Consider the following 18,547-nt stretch of genomic DNA (forward strand, 5'->3'; position numbering starts at 1 on the left):
AGTAAAAATACCTTACTTCAGCATGATGCATTTATAAAGTAATACTCGAATTTATAGCAAACAATTGAACAGATTATCAATCGTGAGAAAATTACAATAAAATTAATAAACTTTTATTGCAAATTATGTGTTTTTAATTATTGCTAAAAAATTCCATTGTTATAATGAAAATTTTAAGCAATTATTTGGTCTAAAGTCATAAATATTATATTTATGACGAAAGAGAAATTATTAACAAAATCAAGGAAAATTTAATTAAGCAAAACAAATGTATATTTAGAATGTACTTTAGAAAAAAAGTACGAACAAGAAACCTTTGAAAATTAATATTCTGTTTTTTTAACGATAAATAATAAAATCGGCTATGAATTTCCATTGCATTTTGCTTATGCGTAAAAGAAACGAACAGTGAGAAAATATACTTTACAATTTTCTCGATTTAAGCAGCAAATTTGTAGTTTGCTTTTTTCATTTTTCTTTCCTTTATTTCTGTGCATTTGTAGTTTTATTTTTTTAATCATTTATTACAAAAAAATTTTTTTTTTTTCATTAAATTTGAGCTATACACTAGGATTCATTGAATGCAATTAACTAAAACCACAAACAAGGAGTCCTTTATCCTCTTATGGCTATTTTTAACGTTTTACACTTGTACCCCGTCACCCCTCCCCCCTCCGCCATGTATCCGTTTGTATTATTTAAGCATTGCATTGTATTGCATTATTTCTAATATTTCACTGCGTAATATTAGGATGATAAAGCACCATACAAAAAACGGTCCCACTAATATGCTATATGTGATTAATACCATTAGTAGTGCACAATCTCGGAACAGCACATTTTTTATTTGCACATACAAATAAAATTCATACGCGCACAGAGGTGCTTTTGTGTACAATAATAGGTCCCTTTTCCTTTTTCCTGCCACACCCTTAAACGCCCAAATAAATCAATTTCAACCAAAGTTGGGTTATGTTTTAACAGGAATATTCTTTTATTCACAAAGGTACACTTTATATTCTTTCGAAATGTTAAAGATTCTTCTTAAACGGGACGCAAGAACTCTTGCGAGAATGGTACCATAACTTAGAATAGAATTTAGGCGGAACAACAAATTTCCCCTAATTCTGCTAATACCGAAAAAATTCGCAATACATATTTCTTATTCGTGCTAAACAGCAATTTGGAACACTTGCAAAGCAAGTTTCATATGGCTATATTCTCCAATACAATATGCAGCCACTACACAGTTTACCATATTATCCATACCCTCATGGTATTCTATGCAATATAGGGAGTGTTCCAAAAAATTACAACGAATTTGCCATTTTATGCTTATTTTAAAGGAATGTTCTTATAAAATCTGCACCCACATCTTTATACTCCACAAGCGATTAGGGCCTTTCTCCGTGTCAATATACTGCCCGCTGTTTTATTTTACATATGTATAAACAACCTAGAACATTGTATTACCATGTTTTATTACATTTTAATGATATGAAACCAACTTTGCATTTTCCGATTGTTTGTCCGTGGTAATACTTATATGTCAAAAAATGGTCTTTTTTTTTTTTTTTTTTTACCCCTTTTTGTATTTTAATTCCTAATAAATTTTCTTCGAACAAGGAACCACAATTGTGTAAAAAGAATAATAGAGTGTTCAAATTATGGCGTCAAAATATGCCCGTACGCATTTCCTTCCTCAAATTATCCACTTCAAAACATGTGGAAATGTATGAAAACAATATGATAATTTTAAAACGCGTAAAAAATAATTAAAGGGAGTTATGCACAAACAGAAATTTTATTACGCGACACCAATTTTTTAAACGTTTTGTAATGTAAAAATGAATGCAACGTAAAATACTGACGGAAAAAAAAAAAAAATACACGTGCGACTTGAAAATATGTTTTCATATTTATGCTTCCCTCATTTTTAATGCTACTTAAATGAACACTTGCGCAAAAATCTCATGGCAAATGAAAACAGGAATCACGTGCGCAACTTTGGTACGCAGCAGAACTCGAATTATTCACCACGTAAACATCACTTGTAACAGAAACAATTTAATTATAAATTTGCAGGGACATTACGATAGTTGTAAATAGCAACACATATGCATACCTACATAATACTATGTGCATATATATGTGCGCACCCTGTTTATTCCCTTACGATAAGCAATCCAGCTAACCCACTGACATAACTTAAAAGGGATGAACACGCCGCATAAGTAGGACAAACTCAAAGAACAGGTCTGACCCATGAACTTTTCCAATAAAGGATCGCAATTCAAAAAGGTAAAAAACAAAGCGCCAAATGGAAAAAAAAAAAAAAAGTCAAAACATTCCAAAGGCAAACATGATGGAAGAGGAGGCTTCTTCAGAAATGTAGACCCGCAACAGTATTTAAAGCCAGTGCAATTTGTTAGTGGCGGTTTTCTCAATAATAAAAAGCATGTACCATCAGCAGAACAGGAGGCACATAAATTAAACGCCACCTTAAGCGACGATGATTCAGATGACTTCAACAAGTACGACGTCTTTCAACATTTCACCTTTGATTTCAGTTTTGACAAAAAGAAGGATGAAAATGATTTTATAAAGAGTAATTTAAAAAAGTATAACCTCAAGCAACTCCAAGAAAAGGACAAAAAGTTTTTTGAAATATACGGATTAGGGTTTAAAATTTTAAGGAAAATGGGCTATCAGGATGGCATTGGGAACAAAATAAAGACAAACATTGCTCCAATAGAACTTCAAAAAAAGCATGTAACATTTTTAGAAGAAAAGCCACAAGAAAATTCGAATGATTCCAGTTCTGATATTGACTTATACACACAGGAAAGCTACATGGACATTTTTAATGAACAATTCTATAGCAAAAAGTTGTGGAAAAAAAAGCATAAATATAACATGTTCTGGAGCTTTAAGAAGACAAAAAATTGGATTAAGACACAGTTAAAATATAACGCCTACATTAATCCAAATTTTCATTTATACCATGATGGTCAGGAATCCGATGACGAACAAGCTAGTAATTTAATAAGCGCGCAAAACGTACTCATTGATCATATTAAAAATATCATGTTCCAATATTGCAATGTTGTAAGAAAACAACAAGAGCTCGAAACTAAATTAAGGAATTACCAAGGTTCTGGTTCCCACAAAGATATTTACAAGATGCACGTGTTAATTTTAAAAAATGTCCTAACGTATAAGTACTTGCTAAATTTTCACACCACTCTGCCCTACCCCTCTCTCTTTAACAATGCAACATTCAATGAATACCTTTTTGGTGTAAAACAACATGATCCCCCAATAGAGGAAGATCATGGTGGCAATCGAGCAGATGATTGTGCTGATCATTATGCTCAGCGTTATGATGATGGGGATGCACACACAACGGGTAATCAATACGTGTGTAACTCCCCTAATGGGGGCAGAATCACTAAATTGATAAATATCCAACCCACTCATGTAACTAACCCATTTAGCGTAGGGGGGGTAGACGAAGAAGGAATCGACAGACATTGGGACCTGAACTCTGGTACCTTTGTCACCTTTGAAGAAAAGCTCAATAATATATTAACGAGTAACTATAAGCTATTGTGCCAGAACAAATACTTCAGAAATACCCCAAGATCAGTCGGTGCTCCTTCACATGACATTGGAACATACAAAACCCTGGATGACTTACAACACATATTCGATTTAATAAACATTAGGAATATCGAAATTGAAAAGGGCAAATATCCGTTGCTCTTGAGTGACCTGTACACCTCTGTGTTTTTTATTTACGAAAATTCGCAGTTCTTTTATCTCAGCATCCACGTGTCACGCTACCTCTTGGAGTTCCTTCGCATTTATTTCCACAATAACAAGGAACGAATAAAGAAGCAGTTTATCTGTGATGACAAGGACGTTGAAGATGGAAGAACGGCAATTGGGGGAAATTCAAACAAAAATTTTAATTCGGAATGTTCGAAAAATTCCGACAGCTTGGAAAACTGCCAACATCGTCAAGAGCATAGGGAAACAAGGCAAAATGCATCGACCGCAAAGGATGAAGAAGTTTCCGCGTGTGAACATCCCTCAACTGATACTAGGAGCCAAAACGATCAACTCAAGTTTAATCAAAATGATATACAATATATAATATGCTTAAAAAAAATTGTTCTAATGGGAGCGGAGCAACACAGTATGATGGAATATCGAAAAATTGAAAAAGAATTTGACAACATAATATACTACACATATATGTACCCAGCACTTTATACAAAACAAATTCTAGAAATTTACAATCATATAAAACTTTTTAGGGACGCCATCAATATAAGATATTATAAGAATATACTAATAATTTTTATTGAAAAAAGAGTAATTTCCAAAGTGGAAAACATCGAAAATGCACAAATACAGGAACACACTCTACAACACATCAAGAACAAACTATGCATTCTGTTTGATATTAACAAACAGTTTGACATTAGCTCCAGCTTATCTAGGTACTACACACATTCTGTATTTCCGCATTTGAAAAAATTTGATTTGTCACAAAATTATATAGAACTCATCAAAGTAGCACTTATGGACAATATGTACAAAAAGGAAATTTTCGAAACTGTTGTAAAAAGGATAATTTGCGAATTGATTGACATAGATTTTGTGGACGACAATTTTGTTCAACGCCTTCGTAAAGTTATGATACTGCACAACTGCGTAGACGACACAATCGTCTTTCTCATATTTAAAGTATATTTTTTTTACAATTTTTCAAAGCACGTATGTGCTTATCTGAGAGAGCTTAACGCGTCATATGTACACAAAAATGAACTAACATGTAGTTCGCAAAAAGTGGAAGCTCCATGCGCTGCAGAGGAAGACGCCCAAAGTGAGGAACAAAAAAAGCTAATGCTAACAAATAAAAAAAAAGAAATTTATGAAACCTTTAAAAAGGTGAAGGATGTTTTTGAAAGTAATTTAATGAAGGATAATTCCATAAAAAACATCATGTTCAGCATATTAAACGTCATAAAGACATACCTATTGCAAGAGAAAATTGTTACCTTCCCTGTCGAAATGGTGCTAGACTTTGACAAAACTAAAATTTGCACAGATGATGATCAGAATTACTATTACTTATATAAGGATATAAAAATCCCAATTCCTCTTTACGCTGTTCCACAAAGAATTAATAAGATATTTGAAATAAATTATAAACCCAAAGTACGAACAAATCAAATGAGGGATGAATCAAAAAGTAGTTATGTATTCTCTCCAAAAAAATATGTGCACTTGATGAACAAAATAGAAGATGATGTAAATCAATATACAAGAAATTCGCTAGATGACGAAAATATCAACGTAAAGAATTATATAGAAACCTATTGCGTACAAAATGATATCCTATTTTTACAAAAAAATGATCGTAAAATAAACGGAAATGTAGTCTATTCGATTAACAATTGTTCCATATATATTAGCAACAATATTATATACCTTTATGAAAATCACGAATGGAAGCCAACCTTGTTACGTGATCTGTTAGCAAAATTGTAGCAAATTTTTTACACATTAAAACGGGCAGCAACAAAATTTGCTACATTATTCTCACGCAGGAGTGCCTTCTTTTTTTTGTGAGCAACTACGATTTGTTTTTCTCCTTTTGGAGTTTTATTCCCAAGCACCACCACAATCGCTTAAGAAATGTTTTTTTCGCATGCTGTGAATGTATGCATGTGGCACTTTTTTCTGTATCTTCCTATTTTTTTTTTTTTTTTTTTCTTTAATTTGTTATATTTTTTTCCTATGTTTTCTTGCACGGTACATAAAATGGTGTTCCACTTTTATTGCAGCAAAAAAGGGATAACCGACACAACTGTACCAGCATGGTGCACCTACTCCTTTGTATATGTACACTTTTATACATATATGCACCAACAAACACGGCTGCTTTATCCAAGCAGTGAACTCCCCTTTTTGTGGTTCGATCTCGTTTGTTTATTTTCTTAACAAAAGCGAACGGGCTAAATTGCGCTCACTCATCAAGGTGAAAATTGTAGTTCCTTATTTCCTCGTCTAAATTCATGATAGTTCCGTGCATTGCTTCTACTGGTGTAGAGCCACCTGATCTATCGTTTTTATCCATGTAGGCAAAATTATATGCATACGATCCGTCAATGTGTGCGTTGTTTTGTACTGCTTCGTCAAATTTGGCATTCTTTATGGAATGCTTACTCATCTTCTGGGAGCCACTTTTGTATGCATTATTTACTGCATTTGAGTACACCTCATATTTATTATTTTTCTTACCAAAAATTCTACTCTTTCCCCCTGTTGACACATCATTTGCACTAATACTGTCTTGAACACATGAATTGCTAAGGCTGTTACTTCGAGAAAATTCATCATTATTGAAATACTGCCGTGTTCTCCTCTTGTCCTTTTTCCCATTGTCCACTTTTCCTTTAAATGTATACTTGCGCGACTTGTTCTCGCAACTTTCATTATTATCGACAGAACCTTTGGACTCTACGTCATATTCATTTTGCTCGTAGGACACATTATATTCTTTCCAATTGTATGTTAAATCGTATTCATTCTGGTAGGATATATGTGCCGAACTTTTACTTCTTTGTCCAAATTTGTCCCTGCTTAATTTCGTTAAAGACTTGTGCAAAGTCTTTTTATTATACAGATCACACTGCTCATTTGGAACAAGTGGATCATTTTCCCTTAATGCATTGTTCTTGTTATTTAATTCATCACTGTCACAAGGGCTCTTATGAATATCTTCTTTGGTTCTTCTTTTATAGCCTATTTCATGCCTATATCCTTTTGTCTCCACCTTAACTTCGCGCTCTTGCCCTGGTATACATATACTTCTGTAATTCGCACCAATTCTTTGCCTGTCCAAATTTGCGTTATTGGAATATATGTTGTTGTGAATTATTTTATATTTGTTAAATTTGTAAACACTACCGGACTCCTCAGAATAGCTACATGAGTCAGAAGAGGAATCTTTACAGATAGAACGGTCATCAAATTCTATGCCATGGTTGCACTCTTTAATTTTCATAACATCATGTACATTTTCATAAATGGCCTTTTCATTCATAGTAATGATATGATCTTCACCAGGTATATCTTTACCGTGGCCATTCATTTGGTGTGCGCATTTATAAATGTTCCTTAAGTCGCTCATGTATTTTACGAAGTCGTACCAGTCTTCTTTGTTCACTCTGAAAAGGATCATAAAAAAAAAGTATATTATATATTGAAACGTAACAGGTGACGCACAAGTTACACGGGGGTGCATTTGTTCGTAGTATAATGAAAGTGCTAACGAGGCATGGTGCAAGCCCAATATAGCACATGTGCAACGTGGCTGACTGGCTGATCCCTTGTTCTTACTTAAACTTGGATAACAAGTCGGGGGGCTTCCTCTTAAACCTATAAGACTTAACTTCAATCATTTCTTCAAGCATTTGTATTTATTATAGGATGAATAAAGCGTGTGTACGTTTCACTTGGCTGAGTTCCCTACTAATATTTTTAATAAACAGTAAGTTGCGCAGAAAAAGAAACACCTCACGGAACAAGAACTGGCAACTGTATAACATGTGTAGTGAATTAATTCAATTTTGTTATGCTTACATGGGAAAAAACTTGCGCGCACTTATAATGTGTTACAGAAATGTGCTTCTCGTGCAGTGTGACTATGCCGCCAAAAATGTGTACATGCAACGGTACATATATATATATATTCATGCGGACTCGTACGCAAGCGCAGCTTTTTATGTTTATGCTTGAAAAAAAAAAAATTTTTTTTGAATAAGAATAATGGATGCAGATGTTAACATATGCAAATTGCATTTGACCAAGGAAGAACAAAACATTTACTTAAGCACTTTGAAAAGAATAACACAGAGCGCAATTATATGTACACCCGACAATTTAAGCATACTGAGAACAAGTCCAAACTTAAATTTCATTCCTCTGAATAGATTATGCTTACGCGCAGAAATTCATGTGTTCACTTAACATATGTACCCATTTAGCTTAATTATTTTCATTTTTAATTCAACATTATTATGAATGCGATAAGTCTCCCACATGAAAAAAATTCCCCTCTCTGTGAACTTGTGTATATTAAAAATAATTAATAAAAAGAAGAAAAACAATGATTATTTGTTCATCACGTGGATACCATAACATACCTTTCTGTTTTTCCACATCCTTGAAATGATAAGGAGGTTATTTTTGCCATACTTTTCCAAAGATAAAGGCCCCCCAAGAATAAGATGCCAAATAAACGGTGTAAAAAGGAAAAGATTTTTCAAAATTGTTGTGGCAAATCAAAAAGATAAGAAAAATGGAAAACACATCGAAGTCTTAGGCACATATGTAAATAAGAATAATATAAGGGAGAAATTAAACACGTACAACATTGGCAACCCGAATAATGATTACTATTATAACAATGTTGAAAATATTAAGGAAATTAGACTAAGGTTTAATAGAGTTAAATTTTGGCTAGCAGCAAACTGTAACTTCAGTGATCACATGAAATACGTCTTAAGCTTATGTAAAATAATACCACAGTACCCAGTAAAATATAGCAGAAGGTGTTCCGATAAATATTACTACAAGTATAACGAAATTATAAATAAACATAAACTTATACAAGCAGAAAAAATCAATAATTTCCTGAAAACAGATTTAAATATACAATACCTGAATAACTTTGACAAAACAGAAGAGGAACAAAAGGAGCAGGATGATTATGTATACACTCCTGAAGAACTTACATATCTTAAAAAATTATCGAAAAATAGAAATTTAGACTTGGAGCATACCGACAAAATTAGGAAAATTATTCGGTAAAGACGGGCTACCTCCTCATATCACGTTATATTAACCAAAAATGTTAATACGAAGGAAGTCACAATGGACAGCAAAAAGACCACCCACAGGTGTGACCCTCAATTTGTTACGCACCTGTTCAATTTTCACAGAACGAATGAGATGTCCTATAATCGCAGTTCCTGTATGCCCTATCATCATAAAGAATTAAATTCTAATTGTTGCAAACATTTTCCCTAAATGCTTGTTGTCTTCATCCTATACCAGCATAATAATTTTTTAAACAACTTAGAAACATTTTTAAAATGTGAAACGTGTTATTTTCAAAGGATTATTCTGTTGAATATGTCCAATTTGTTATTTCTCCTCCTGTGCATGTACTGTTTGTATAAATATGCTTTGTCTTAGTTCGTCATGTACTATACAATCACACAAAAACCTACACTTGCGAAAGTGCAATTTGTCGGTAACCCATTCTTAATGGAAAAATGGAATATAATATGAAAATTATAACTCCCGTTTTTTCCATTTATGTAAAGATATATGTGCATATAATTTTTTTTTTTTTTTTTGTTTCCTGTAATTACACACATTTAACACTTCTTTTTTTTTTCCCCCTATTTTTACGAACTTAATAATTAACCGTTTCAATACAGATCGGACGCTTACCAATAGTTGTGCTTTATTATCGTGTTTACCGTTGCATACACTTAAATAAGCAGGTTACTTTTTAAATTGTAAATAAGAACAGAATTTTATGAACTCCATCCGGTTATAAGTAATTCAAAAAAGGGAAAATAAAAATAGCAAAAAGTGACACACCATAAACTGATCTAATTTGGTCAACTTTGTGGTAATTTTTTTTTTTTTTTTTTTTTGCGAAGTGGGAATTTTGGTATGTTACATGTATGAACAGTTGTTCATGAAAATGTGCGATATTCTGTTTTTCAAATGGTTGCCATACCTAATATAAACATATGGACAAAAGAGTAAATAAAACCATGACGTAACGATACATTGTTCTGCTAAATAGACAACTTTGTGTGGTATATAAATGTGCCACTTTAAGTTGTTTTTTAACTTATTTTCCACATTTGACGCATTTTTTTTTTGTTTTTTTTCTTTTTTTTTTGAAAACAGTTTAACACTCCTTTTTCACGTATACCCCAATTCGTTAAAAGAACACATCATATATGTGTCACATTTTAATAATAGCACCTGTGCTGAATTAAAGGATATTGTTTTGGTTACTGCCACATATGCGTGCGTGTAAGAGCAGCGCCTGTCTCAAATTAAATTTCGCACGAAAGAAAAACAAAAGTCACTGAAACTACACTTAATTCACACTGGCACCCACACATGAAACACACAAAATAGCACACACATATGTGTTGCCACGTGTTGGCCCCTTGCTTATAGCCTCCCAATTGGGAACAGGGGAAAAAGTAACACGACTAACACGGTTAACACAGCTGCGACAACTAATACAGTTGACTTAACTGGTACAAATTTTTCCCTCACCTGACAACATGGATAGCCTCAATAATAGCAACATTTTGCGTAACTATAAGAAAAGCGTCCAAGACATAAAAAGACTCAAAACTTCAGCATTTAATCTAAAACTGCACACAAAAACTGAAAACTACCACAATAAGAACCCTGCTAATGCGGTAAACAAAAACAATGAGAAGTACACAATCTCACACGATGAAAGCGAAATTTTTCCAAGTAGTAATCACTTTGATGCGAATTTATTCTCGGATAATAGACCTTTCTTATGCGATTCCAGAACGTACTACAGTAAGCACAGCATCGATGACAACCATGTCAAACGAGTAGCAGATATGGACAAGCAGGAAATAACCAATGGCAAGCACGAGAGTAATATTGTCAGCTTAAATAAAGCTCACCTAAATGTGGAAAATAAATTTGTCAGGAATAACAGTACAGCCAAGTATGGAATAAATCTAAACAAATCTCTCGACAAAATTAGCAAAATAAGAATTATGCAAAAGTTTAGAAGAAGCATTCACAGCCACGCCAATGAAAGGGATGAACACCGAAATGGTACCTTCGAACACATTAATCTATTCGACAAACATACTCAACATGACAGCATTAAAGCCAAAGCTAATAGTAATAACAACATGAAGTTCAAGGATTCGTATCACTATAGATTAGACAGCGCAAGCACATGCGATAGGGAAGAATGGACAAATAACAAAAAAGTTAACCACTACAAAAAAAACTCCTTCCATGATAACACCCAGAATTCAATTAGAAAATATCTAAATGAAGTACCGCCACAGAATGGAAGAGACATCAATTCTAATTGTCCCTCAAGTAATCAAATTAGAAGCAAGCCAACGGTTATTGCCAGTAATATCATTTCCCTCAGCACAGAACATACAGCCATATTTAACGGTAAAAAAAAATTTCCACAGTACTTACACCCTATGAATCATTCTGAAAAAGTAAAAAATGTAAGCACCTCTCATTTGAATAACAACGACGATTGTGACAGTTGTAATTATGTCAACATTAAAATGGGAAACAACCCCCCTGATGGTATTTCTTTCCAAAAAAGTAACTTCCCCCCAAAAAAAGACCTCAACTTTGGCATCAATAAACGGATGGAACACCTGAACCTTTCACATTATTTCAGTAACCACGTACAGGGGGGAAAAAGCGTGAACCAAGAACACAGCCTACCTCAGGACACACAAAGGAAAGATGAGCTAATTCATAATAAAGGTGCCAACTGGAATGATACAGTTATGCAATTCATGAATGAGTATATGGAAAAAAAACAGTATCTTCAAAATTTAGAAAAATTTAATGACGGCCTGAAGAATAATCCTTCCGGAAACGCAAACGCCCTTATTAGCAATTTCAACTTGAGACATTCATTTGATATGAGCATAAACAGCAATGTGCTAAAAAATAATAAATACACAAACAATAATTATTTTAAAAAAACTGTACAGAACAAAAACTCGAAATCAAAGCTGTACGAACATTACGTAGACTTTGAGAAGGAATTTAGGGGTAAAACGGATGTGCAAAATTTTATAAAAAAAACGAATGAACAAGCTGCAGTTTTATGTGCTGCAAATAAATATGATGAACAACTGCATCCACATTATCATTGTAGTAACAATAATACGAGTGCAGAACGCACACTTAGCAGTGTGCATGAGAAAAAGGGTGTTGTAAAGAGTGAACCACTAAAAGCATGTGGTAACGCTTGCAAAAAACAAGAAATTAAAGACGCCAGTTCACACATCATTAATATTCCCCTAAATTTTAAATTAAAAAAAAAAAAAATTATAAATTATAAAAATATTATTCAAGATTCATCTAGTAAAAAACAGCATAATTACACAAACGCATTGTCAACTCAGCGTTACAGAAATTTTTTGAATATAGAAAAAGAACAAAAACAGCAGAAACAACAAAATACATATTTTAACGATAAAGCAGAAATTTTCAATGAACATGAATTTCTCAGTTCCTTTTTAAAAACGGATCTTCATGATGAGCAATGTATGCATGTTGAAAAATTATTTAATTCAGATGTGGACGACACGATGAGCAACCAAAGGAGGGAACAAGCTAAGCAGCAAGGGGAGAATAAAATGCACGGAAAAAGTGATCATGCTGATCATAATGCACACATTGCTAGCGCACAACTTACTGAAAATATCAACCACATAGAGAAGCAACGACTACATAATTGCACATCCAATTTGAGTACCCACATAGGACCTTGCGGCCAAGGGATTCATGTGAAAGAACCACTGCACGAACAGCAGCCTGGACAAGTGGCAGGATTAAAAGAGACAAATGCAGATCATGAAAATGAAGAACAAGAATCATGCTCAACAGTACCAGAATTGACACAAAATGTTATGAAAACTGGAAATGAAGACGAAGATCGCAAAAACGGTAATATAGAAAGGGCTGATTTTTCCGCTAGAAATATTGTGGAAACACAAAGTTTGAATGAACAAAATGGCCCCCGCCAGATAGAACAACGAACTGTAAAGCCGGCCATTTTTGAAAAGGAAACAAAGGAAGAAGAATGCCTAGAAGACAAAAATCAAACATGCAAAGGCAGTGATACAGCAGAAGATAAACAAGAAGAAGTGGACATACGTATTAATTGGGAATTTCCTAACAACATGTATAGTAGCAACACAGATAATGAGGCCTCCTTAAAGAGTAGTGCAAGAAGGGCCGACCAGGAAGCACACTCAGTAGGCATATCAAGCAGCATTCAGAATGATGGCACGTCTCAAAGTACAATAAGCAAATTTTTGAAAGACGAAAATATGGACAAACAGGATTCACACGAACATGGCCCGGGGACAAGCGAACAAGATGTTGAAATGGGCATTGAAAAAGGATACTATTGTGCACAATGTTATCACACCAACGGGGGGAACAAATATGCGAACATCGAAGGAGGTACAATTTATGAAGACAAAAAAAGACGAAACCTGGATCTACAACAGGAAGCACAAATCACCACAAAGGAGGAACAAGAAGAAGAAACAAAAAATAAAAAAAAAAAAGAAAACGTACCAGGGGAATGCTTCAATAACATATCTGAGCATAAAGCTAGCACAACAGAAGATGAAGCAGCAAACAGCGAAATATGCAAAAAGGATCAAAAAAGGATCATTAGCGATGATATTACGAAGGGTGAGACTGACAAATCGAACTCCTTAACTAGCCACGACGATGTCGAACATTTCAATGCTCCCACAAAAGCAGACGCAAAAGAAGAAGTAAGTGCTATCATTTTTAAGCAGCAAAATAACAGAAACATAGTTGCCTTGTTAAATGAAAAAATTGAAGCAGAGGAGCAAGAATTAACGCTGGAATGTATTCGCACCATATTGCAAACACAATGTACAGAAGAAGCAACAAATGAAAAAAAGGGAAAAAAGAAAACAACACACAATGGTTACACCATGCAGGATGAAACTGCTATAAGAACAACCAACAACAACGATTGCGTACGTGTTCTGGATCAAGAAAAACTAGAGCGTTGCAACAATCAGCAGAAAAAATCTCCGAATATGCATGAAAACAAAGAACATGATGTTTTGACGCATACACAGGAAACGCAAGCGGAACCAAATGGTGATGGCAAGGAACCAAAATGTGTCGAACTTGAAAATGAAAATATGTACAATGGGAACAACACCGAAGAGTTTAAACAAAAAATGATTTTGAATGAATGCGAAAAAGGTGATCAGGCTGAAAGCGGATATAATGCATGCATAGGTGAAACTTTGGATGAAACAATTCCTTGTGGAAATAAGACAATTGGAGAACAGTATAAAAATGCAAAAGACAGCGCAATGAATTGTGGAAAGTGCAAAGAAAGTAATAATGACCATTCTGAAAAGGGCATCCCAATCAGTAGTATCGCCCCCGAAGAGGATGACGAAAGCAGCAACAATCAACGTGTAAGTACAAATGGTGACATGGGAGAATGTAAAACTTCCAAAAGAACGTACACCGAGAGCTGGCATAATAGTGTAACCCCAAATGGTTACGCTTTTGCTAAACCAGAATTCAATGAAAAGAATATATATTCCCCTGCTCATATGCTGAATGATGATAACGTTAACACGGAGATTCCTCATATAGATTCTAACAAAGTAACAAGGGGAGAAACAATAACAGGCTGTAGTCAGCTTTGCATAGAAATAAACAAGCATGAGTTATTTAAGCAATTACACATCAAAGAAAATCGATTACGTCACATTAACTGCCTGTATCACTCATTCGACTACGATAAGGGAACAGTTAGCAAGGAAAGAGGAAATGGACCAGAATATGACAGACAAAGTGAGCAACAAAATGCATCACACAATGAACGAAAGAACGAAATTAGCACGTGCAGTACTAGCGGCACTAAAAAGGACAGAACAGAAAGATATGCTCACATAACCCACTTTGAAGAAAAGCTGAGGCGAATTTTTAACCCAGCACAAGACCAAAATGGAGTAGTTCCCCAGAGAAGTAATAACATGCAAACCACAAGGAATGCCACTAATGAGCCAATAAATGAAAAAATAGATAACGCAATGGAAGGGAATAAATATAGTCACTCTAACATATTGCTCGCACAAGAAAAAGGTTGCGCAACTCTCCAGAACGACCCAATTCTCCTAGATACAGAAACTGAAATGGTGAAGGAGGAATATATTCAAATGGAAGATAAGCATTCTTCAGTCTCCGATGCGAAGGCTAAAGACCACCTCATTGACCACAGAGTTATCCACAGCACTGATGGTACTGATGACGAGAATGATGACGACACTGATGATGACGCTGATGAGAACGTGGAAGAAACAAACATTTTGTACGAAGACATTAAAAGAAACCTATGGCTGCAAAATACCAATCTTTCCCAAAATACAGTACAATACATCCAAGTCGAATCGGTGAAATGCATCATGTTGTTTTGCTATCTGCACAAAATAAAATATTTCCAAGGTATGCACGATATGATAATAAGTCTGTTCTATTTAAACCTTCAACCCTACGAAATTCTCTGCGTATTTGAAAACATACTATATTATTATGCCCCCTATATGTTCCAACAACATAGTTGCATGTATAGCTCTCCAGGAATTAACGCAAGCATACAGACAGACACGATCAGCTGTGCCTTATCAAACATAACTATGCAAATATGTAACACTAATGGAAAGTTATTTCGCCTTCTGTTTCAATATTTCTTCCCATACGTTAGTTATTACGTCGATGCGGCAGTTAGCGATACGTGGCCATCATTATTTTTCCTTAACCTCATCTTCAGCAAATTCGATAATGTGTTCTGCTTGCTATACATATGGGTGCGATTAATACAGATGAAAAATCAAACGAGTGAAGTCACTTGTGATTTTATTCTTTTCATATTATCCTTCTGCATGCACAAATTGAGGATTATCAAAAGAGAATTTTACGAAAAAAGAGGTCTAATTACTATGACTACGAATTCCCCATGTGCGCTGTCATGGGAGGACAAAAAAAGGGATGATAAGTATACACAAGAACAGGCCGCAAAATGCAGTCATAAAGTAATACAACAAATACATGCGCATGAAATCAATAGCAAAAAGGCTGAACATAATGGGGAAGACGAAAGGCAGGCAATACATGAGGAAAGCGGCACACAGGAAGACAACAAAAGTGATAATGAAATTCACCATCCGATACAGACAAAGAGAAAATATACTCAAAAAGAGGATGAAAAAGCAAAAGAAGTTATTCGAAAAATAAAATTATCCACGTACAGCTCAGAAATGTTCTCTCTCTTTTTTGAATTCAGTTCATCTTTTGATGATCATTTTGGGGATAAATACAAAATACACATAGATTACATAATAAATGATATCCCCAAAATTAGAGATATTGTGCCTCCGAGCTTTTTACAGTTCCTTACGAAATATAATTCGGTATACCAGAAAAAGAAAAAGAACAAGACCAGCAACAGCTTCAAAAACCTCTACGGGTACACCAAAAACCAAAAATTATCAGACAGCCTCACACTTCCCGAGGATGACCATTTGTGCCTACATATAAAATTGTCAGATTTGTTGTTTATTCATAACAATGTAGAGGGATATTATTTTGTTTTTCTGCGATTAGTAAAGTGCCAAATAATTTTGAGCAATTTGATATTAATTAATCGTGGTAACTTAGTCATAGAGAATTTTGCCCGTTTTAAAAATGTAGAGGAATTTGTCAAGCATAAGAAAAAAATACCTATATCCAACAAGTGCAGAAGAGCAATGTATATCGTGCTTGTATGTTCCCAAGAAAATAATGAGAAATTGAAAGATTGGGACATCAACGTGAACGATAGATATTTGCATGAACACAATACGCACACTGCAAGCAACGAAATAAATGGATCCAAAAATGTATGTTCCAATAGAGTGTTTTTCAAAAGAAGCAACAGAAAAGAATACATGTGCAGCGAACATAATGGTGAATTGCCCGTAGATAGGGCCTACCTGAAAAACCTCATAACAACATTGGTAAAAAACAATTTTAAGCGTTTAGCTATATTGAAAGTACATCCAAAGGTGGTCAAAATAAGGAATAAGGAAAACATAACAGAAAAGGAGACAACAGATGGTAACGCACCCGTAAAAGAAAATAGCTTTTTCTTTCATATGTTCAACATAGTGAAAAAAAAAATATACACAAATATTACAAAAGATTCTGAGACGAATAAGAATACACCCCCACAAAGCAACGAACCTCAAAATAACCATACAAAATTCGCGTTAGAGCAAAATAATTCTAAAATGTTCAATGACAAGAGGATAAGAAAACGAATAAACTGTAGTAACAGAAAACCAGTTTTGTACTCAAATATTACGCATGAAAACAAAGATGAAATTCCCGCAAGAAAATTAAATAATGAGGTCCAAAATGGTTCATCAGGCATGATGAAAAATAAGGTAGACAATAAAATTCACATGTTCCCCTTCAAATTACGTAAACGTAATGAATCAAAGAGACTAGTACATGGCTTTAAGATCATTGGAAAGAGAATGAATTTATCCTCTAGATTATTTCCTAAGCCCTATGTCGACGCCTTTAACAAGCGACCAACTGTCAGGAAGCGCTATGTGCATAGAACACGCACGAAACAGAGACAGAAGAAAAGCCTTTTGCGCATTTTAAAAACAAGAGAACTAAATTTAGATAAAAACAAAGCACATAGCAATAACACTGCGTTGTACAACAAAACAGACGAAGAAGACAAAAGTGGCACCAAAATGCATATCTCCGGTACGAATTACAAGAAAAAAAACAGCTTTATTTTTATAAATAGGGCACAACTGGATGAGAATATTAAAGAAGGGGAAAGGAAAAATGCAAGAGAAGAAAAAAAAAAAAAAAAAAAACGACGTTCTGGAAGCTGTAAGATAACTTCTTAAACGATTTTTTATCAAAAGGCTTATCCCAAAAGGAGGAAATACAATCTTATGAGAAGAAATACGGCCACACATAAGTACACGAGAATGCCTGTAAAAGGATGCCCTCGAACGGTTGTGAATCGCATTACAGTTAGAACAAATGAAGAATGGAACAAAATGTATTCCTTCTATACGTAAACGTTGAGCCTGATTGCATGGTTAATGTGAGAAAGAGATGTAATATACTGTATCACCCACATGATCATTTAAGTGGTCACTTTATTGCTCCCCTTGTCGTGAAATGATTTGATAGAACGAATGCTCATCAGAGATACAATAACAAAACTGCAACAAATATACATGCGGAAAGGGGTGAAGTGCAACGCACTGGAACACTCACATAATAGTGTGTCCTGCTTCATTTTTTATGCCGAATGTTGCCCCTTTATTTTTTTGTTGTTTTTTGCAAGCAGCCTTGCCAATTTTTGAGCATTCAAGCCGAAGAAGCCTTAAATGTATAGAGGCAATAATGACGAATTTTGTCCTTAATCAACGGGGAATATATTTATTTTGCCCGTCCATCATTATTACATTACCGCATAAAATGTGTATCTGATTTATTATTTTTTACCCCCCCTTCACATGATGTAACTTCCGGATTGTAGATATTAATCATATTATTTTTTTTTGTAAATATAGCGTTTTTGAAGTGATTTTTAAAA

The 18,547-nt window shown here is 34.3% G+C and overlaps 4 protein-coding genes across 4 annotated transcripts; 3 read left to right on the forward strand and 1 right to left on the reverse strand.

Annotated features, from left to right (window-relative positions):
• Positions 1–2,265: 2,265 nt before the first annotated feature.
• On the forward strand, positions 2,266–5,562 carry AK88_04656 (uncharacterized protein; the record flags this gene model as incomplete). Its single annotated transcript, XM_012482265.1, has 1 exon — positions 2,266–5,562. One exon carries the CDS (start codon positions 2,266–2,268, stop codon positions 5,560–5,562), a length of 3,297 nt encoding a protein of 1,098 aa, XP_012337688.1.
• Positions 5,563–6,040: 478 nt separating this feature from the next.
• On the reverse strand, positions 6,041–7,478 carry AK88_04657 (uncharacterized protein; the record flags this gene model as incomplete). Its single annotated transcript, XM_012482266.1, has 2 exons — positions 6,041–7,244; positions 7,417–7,478. 2 exons carry the CDS (start codon positions 7,476–7,478, stop codon positions 6,041–6,043), a joined length of 1,266 nt encoding a protein of 421 aa, XP_012337689.1.
• Positions 7,479–8,247: 769 nt separating this feature from the next.
• On the forward strand, positions 8,248–8,889 carry AK88_04658 (ribosomal protein S16; the record flags this gene model as incomplete). The annotated part of the gene is made up of 1 exon (XM_012482267.1): positions 8,248–8,889. One exon carries the CDS (start codon positions 8,248–8,250, stop codon positions 8,887–8,889), a length of 642 nt encoding a protein of 213 aa, XP_012337690.1.
• A 1,508-nt stretch (positions 8,890–10,397) lies between these two features.
• Positions 10,398–17,846, forward strand: AK88_04659 (uncharacterized protein; the record flags this gene model as incomplete). The annotated part of the gene is made up of 1 exon (XM_012482268.1): positions 10,398–17,846. The coding sequence occupies one exon, from the start codon at positions 10,398–10,400 to the stop codon at positions 17,844–17,846; it is 7,449 nt and encodes a 2,482-aa protein (XP_012337691.1).
• Between the last annotated feature and the right edge of the window lie 701 nt (positions 17,847–18,547).

This window comes from Plasmodium fragile (genome assembly GCF_000956335.1).
Source record: "Plasmodium fragile strain nilgiri unplaced genomic scaffold supercont1.71, whole genome shotgun sequence".
NCBI classification, from domain to species: Eukaryota; Apicomplexa; class Aconoidasida; order Haemosporida; family Plasmodiidae; genus Plasmodium; species Plasmodium fragile.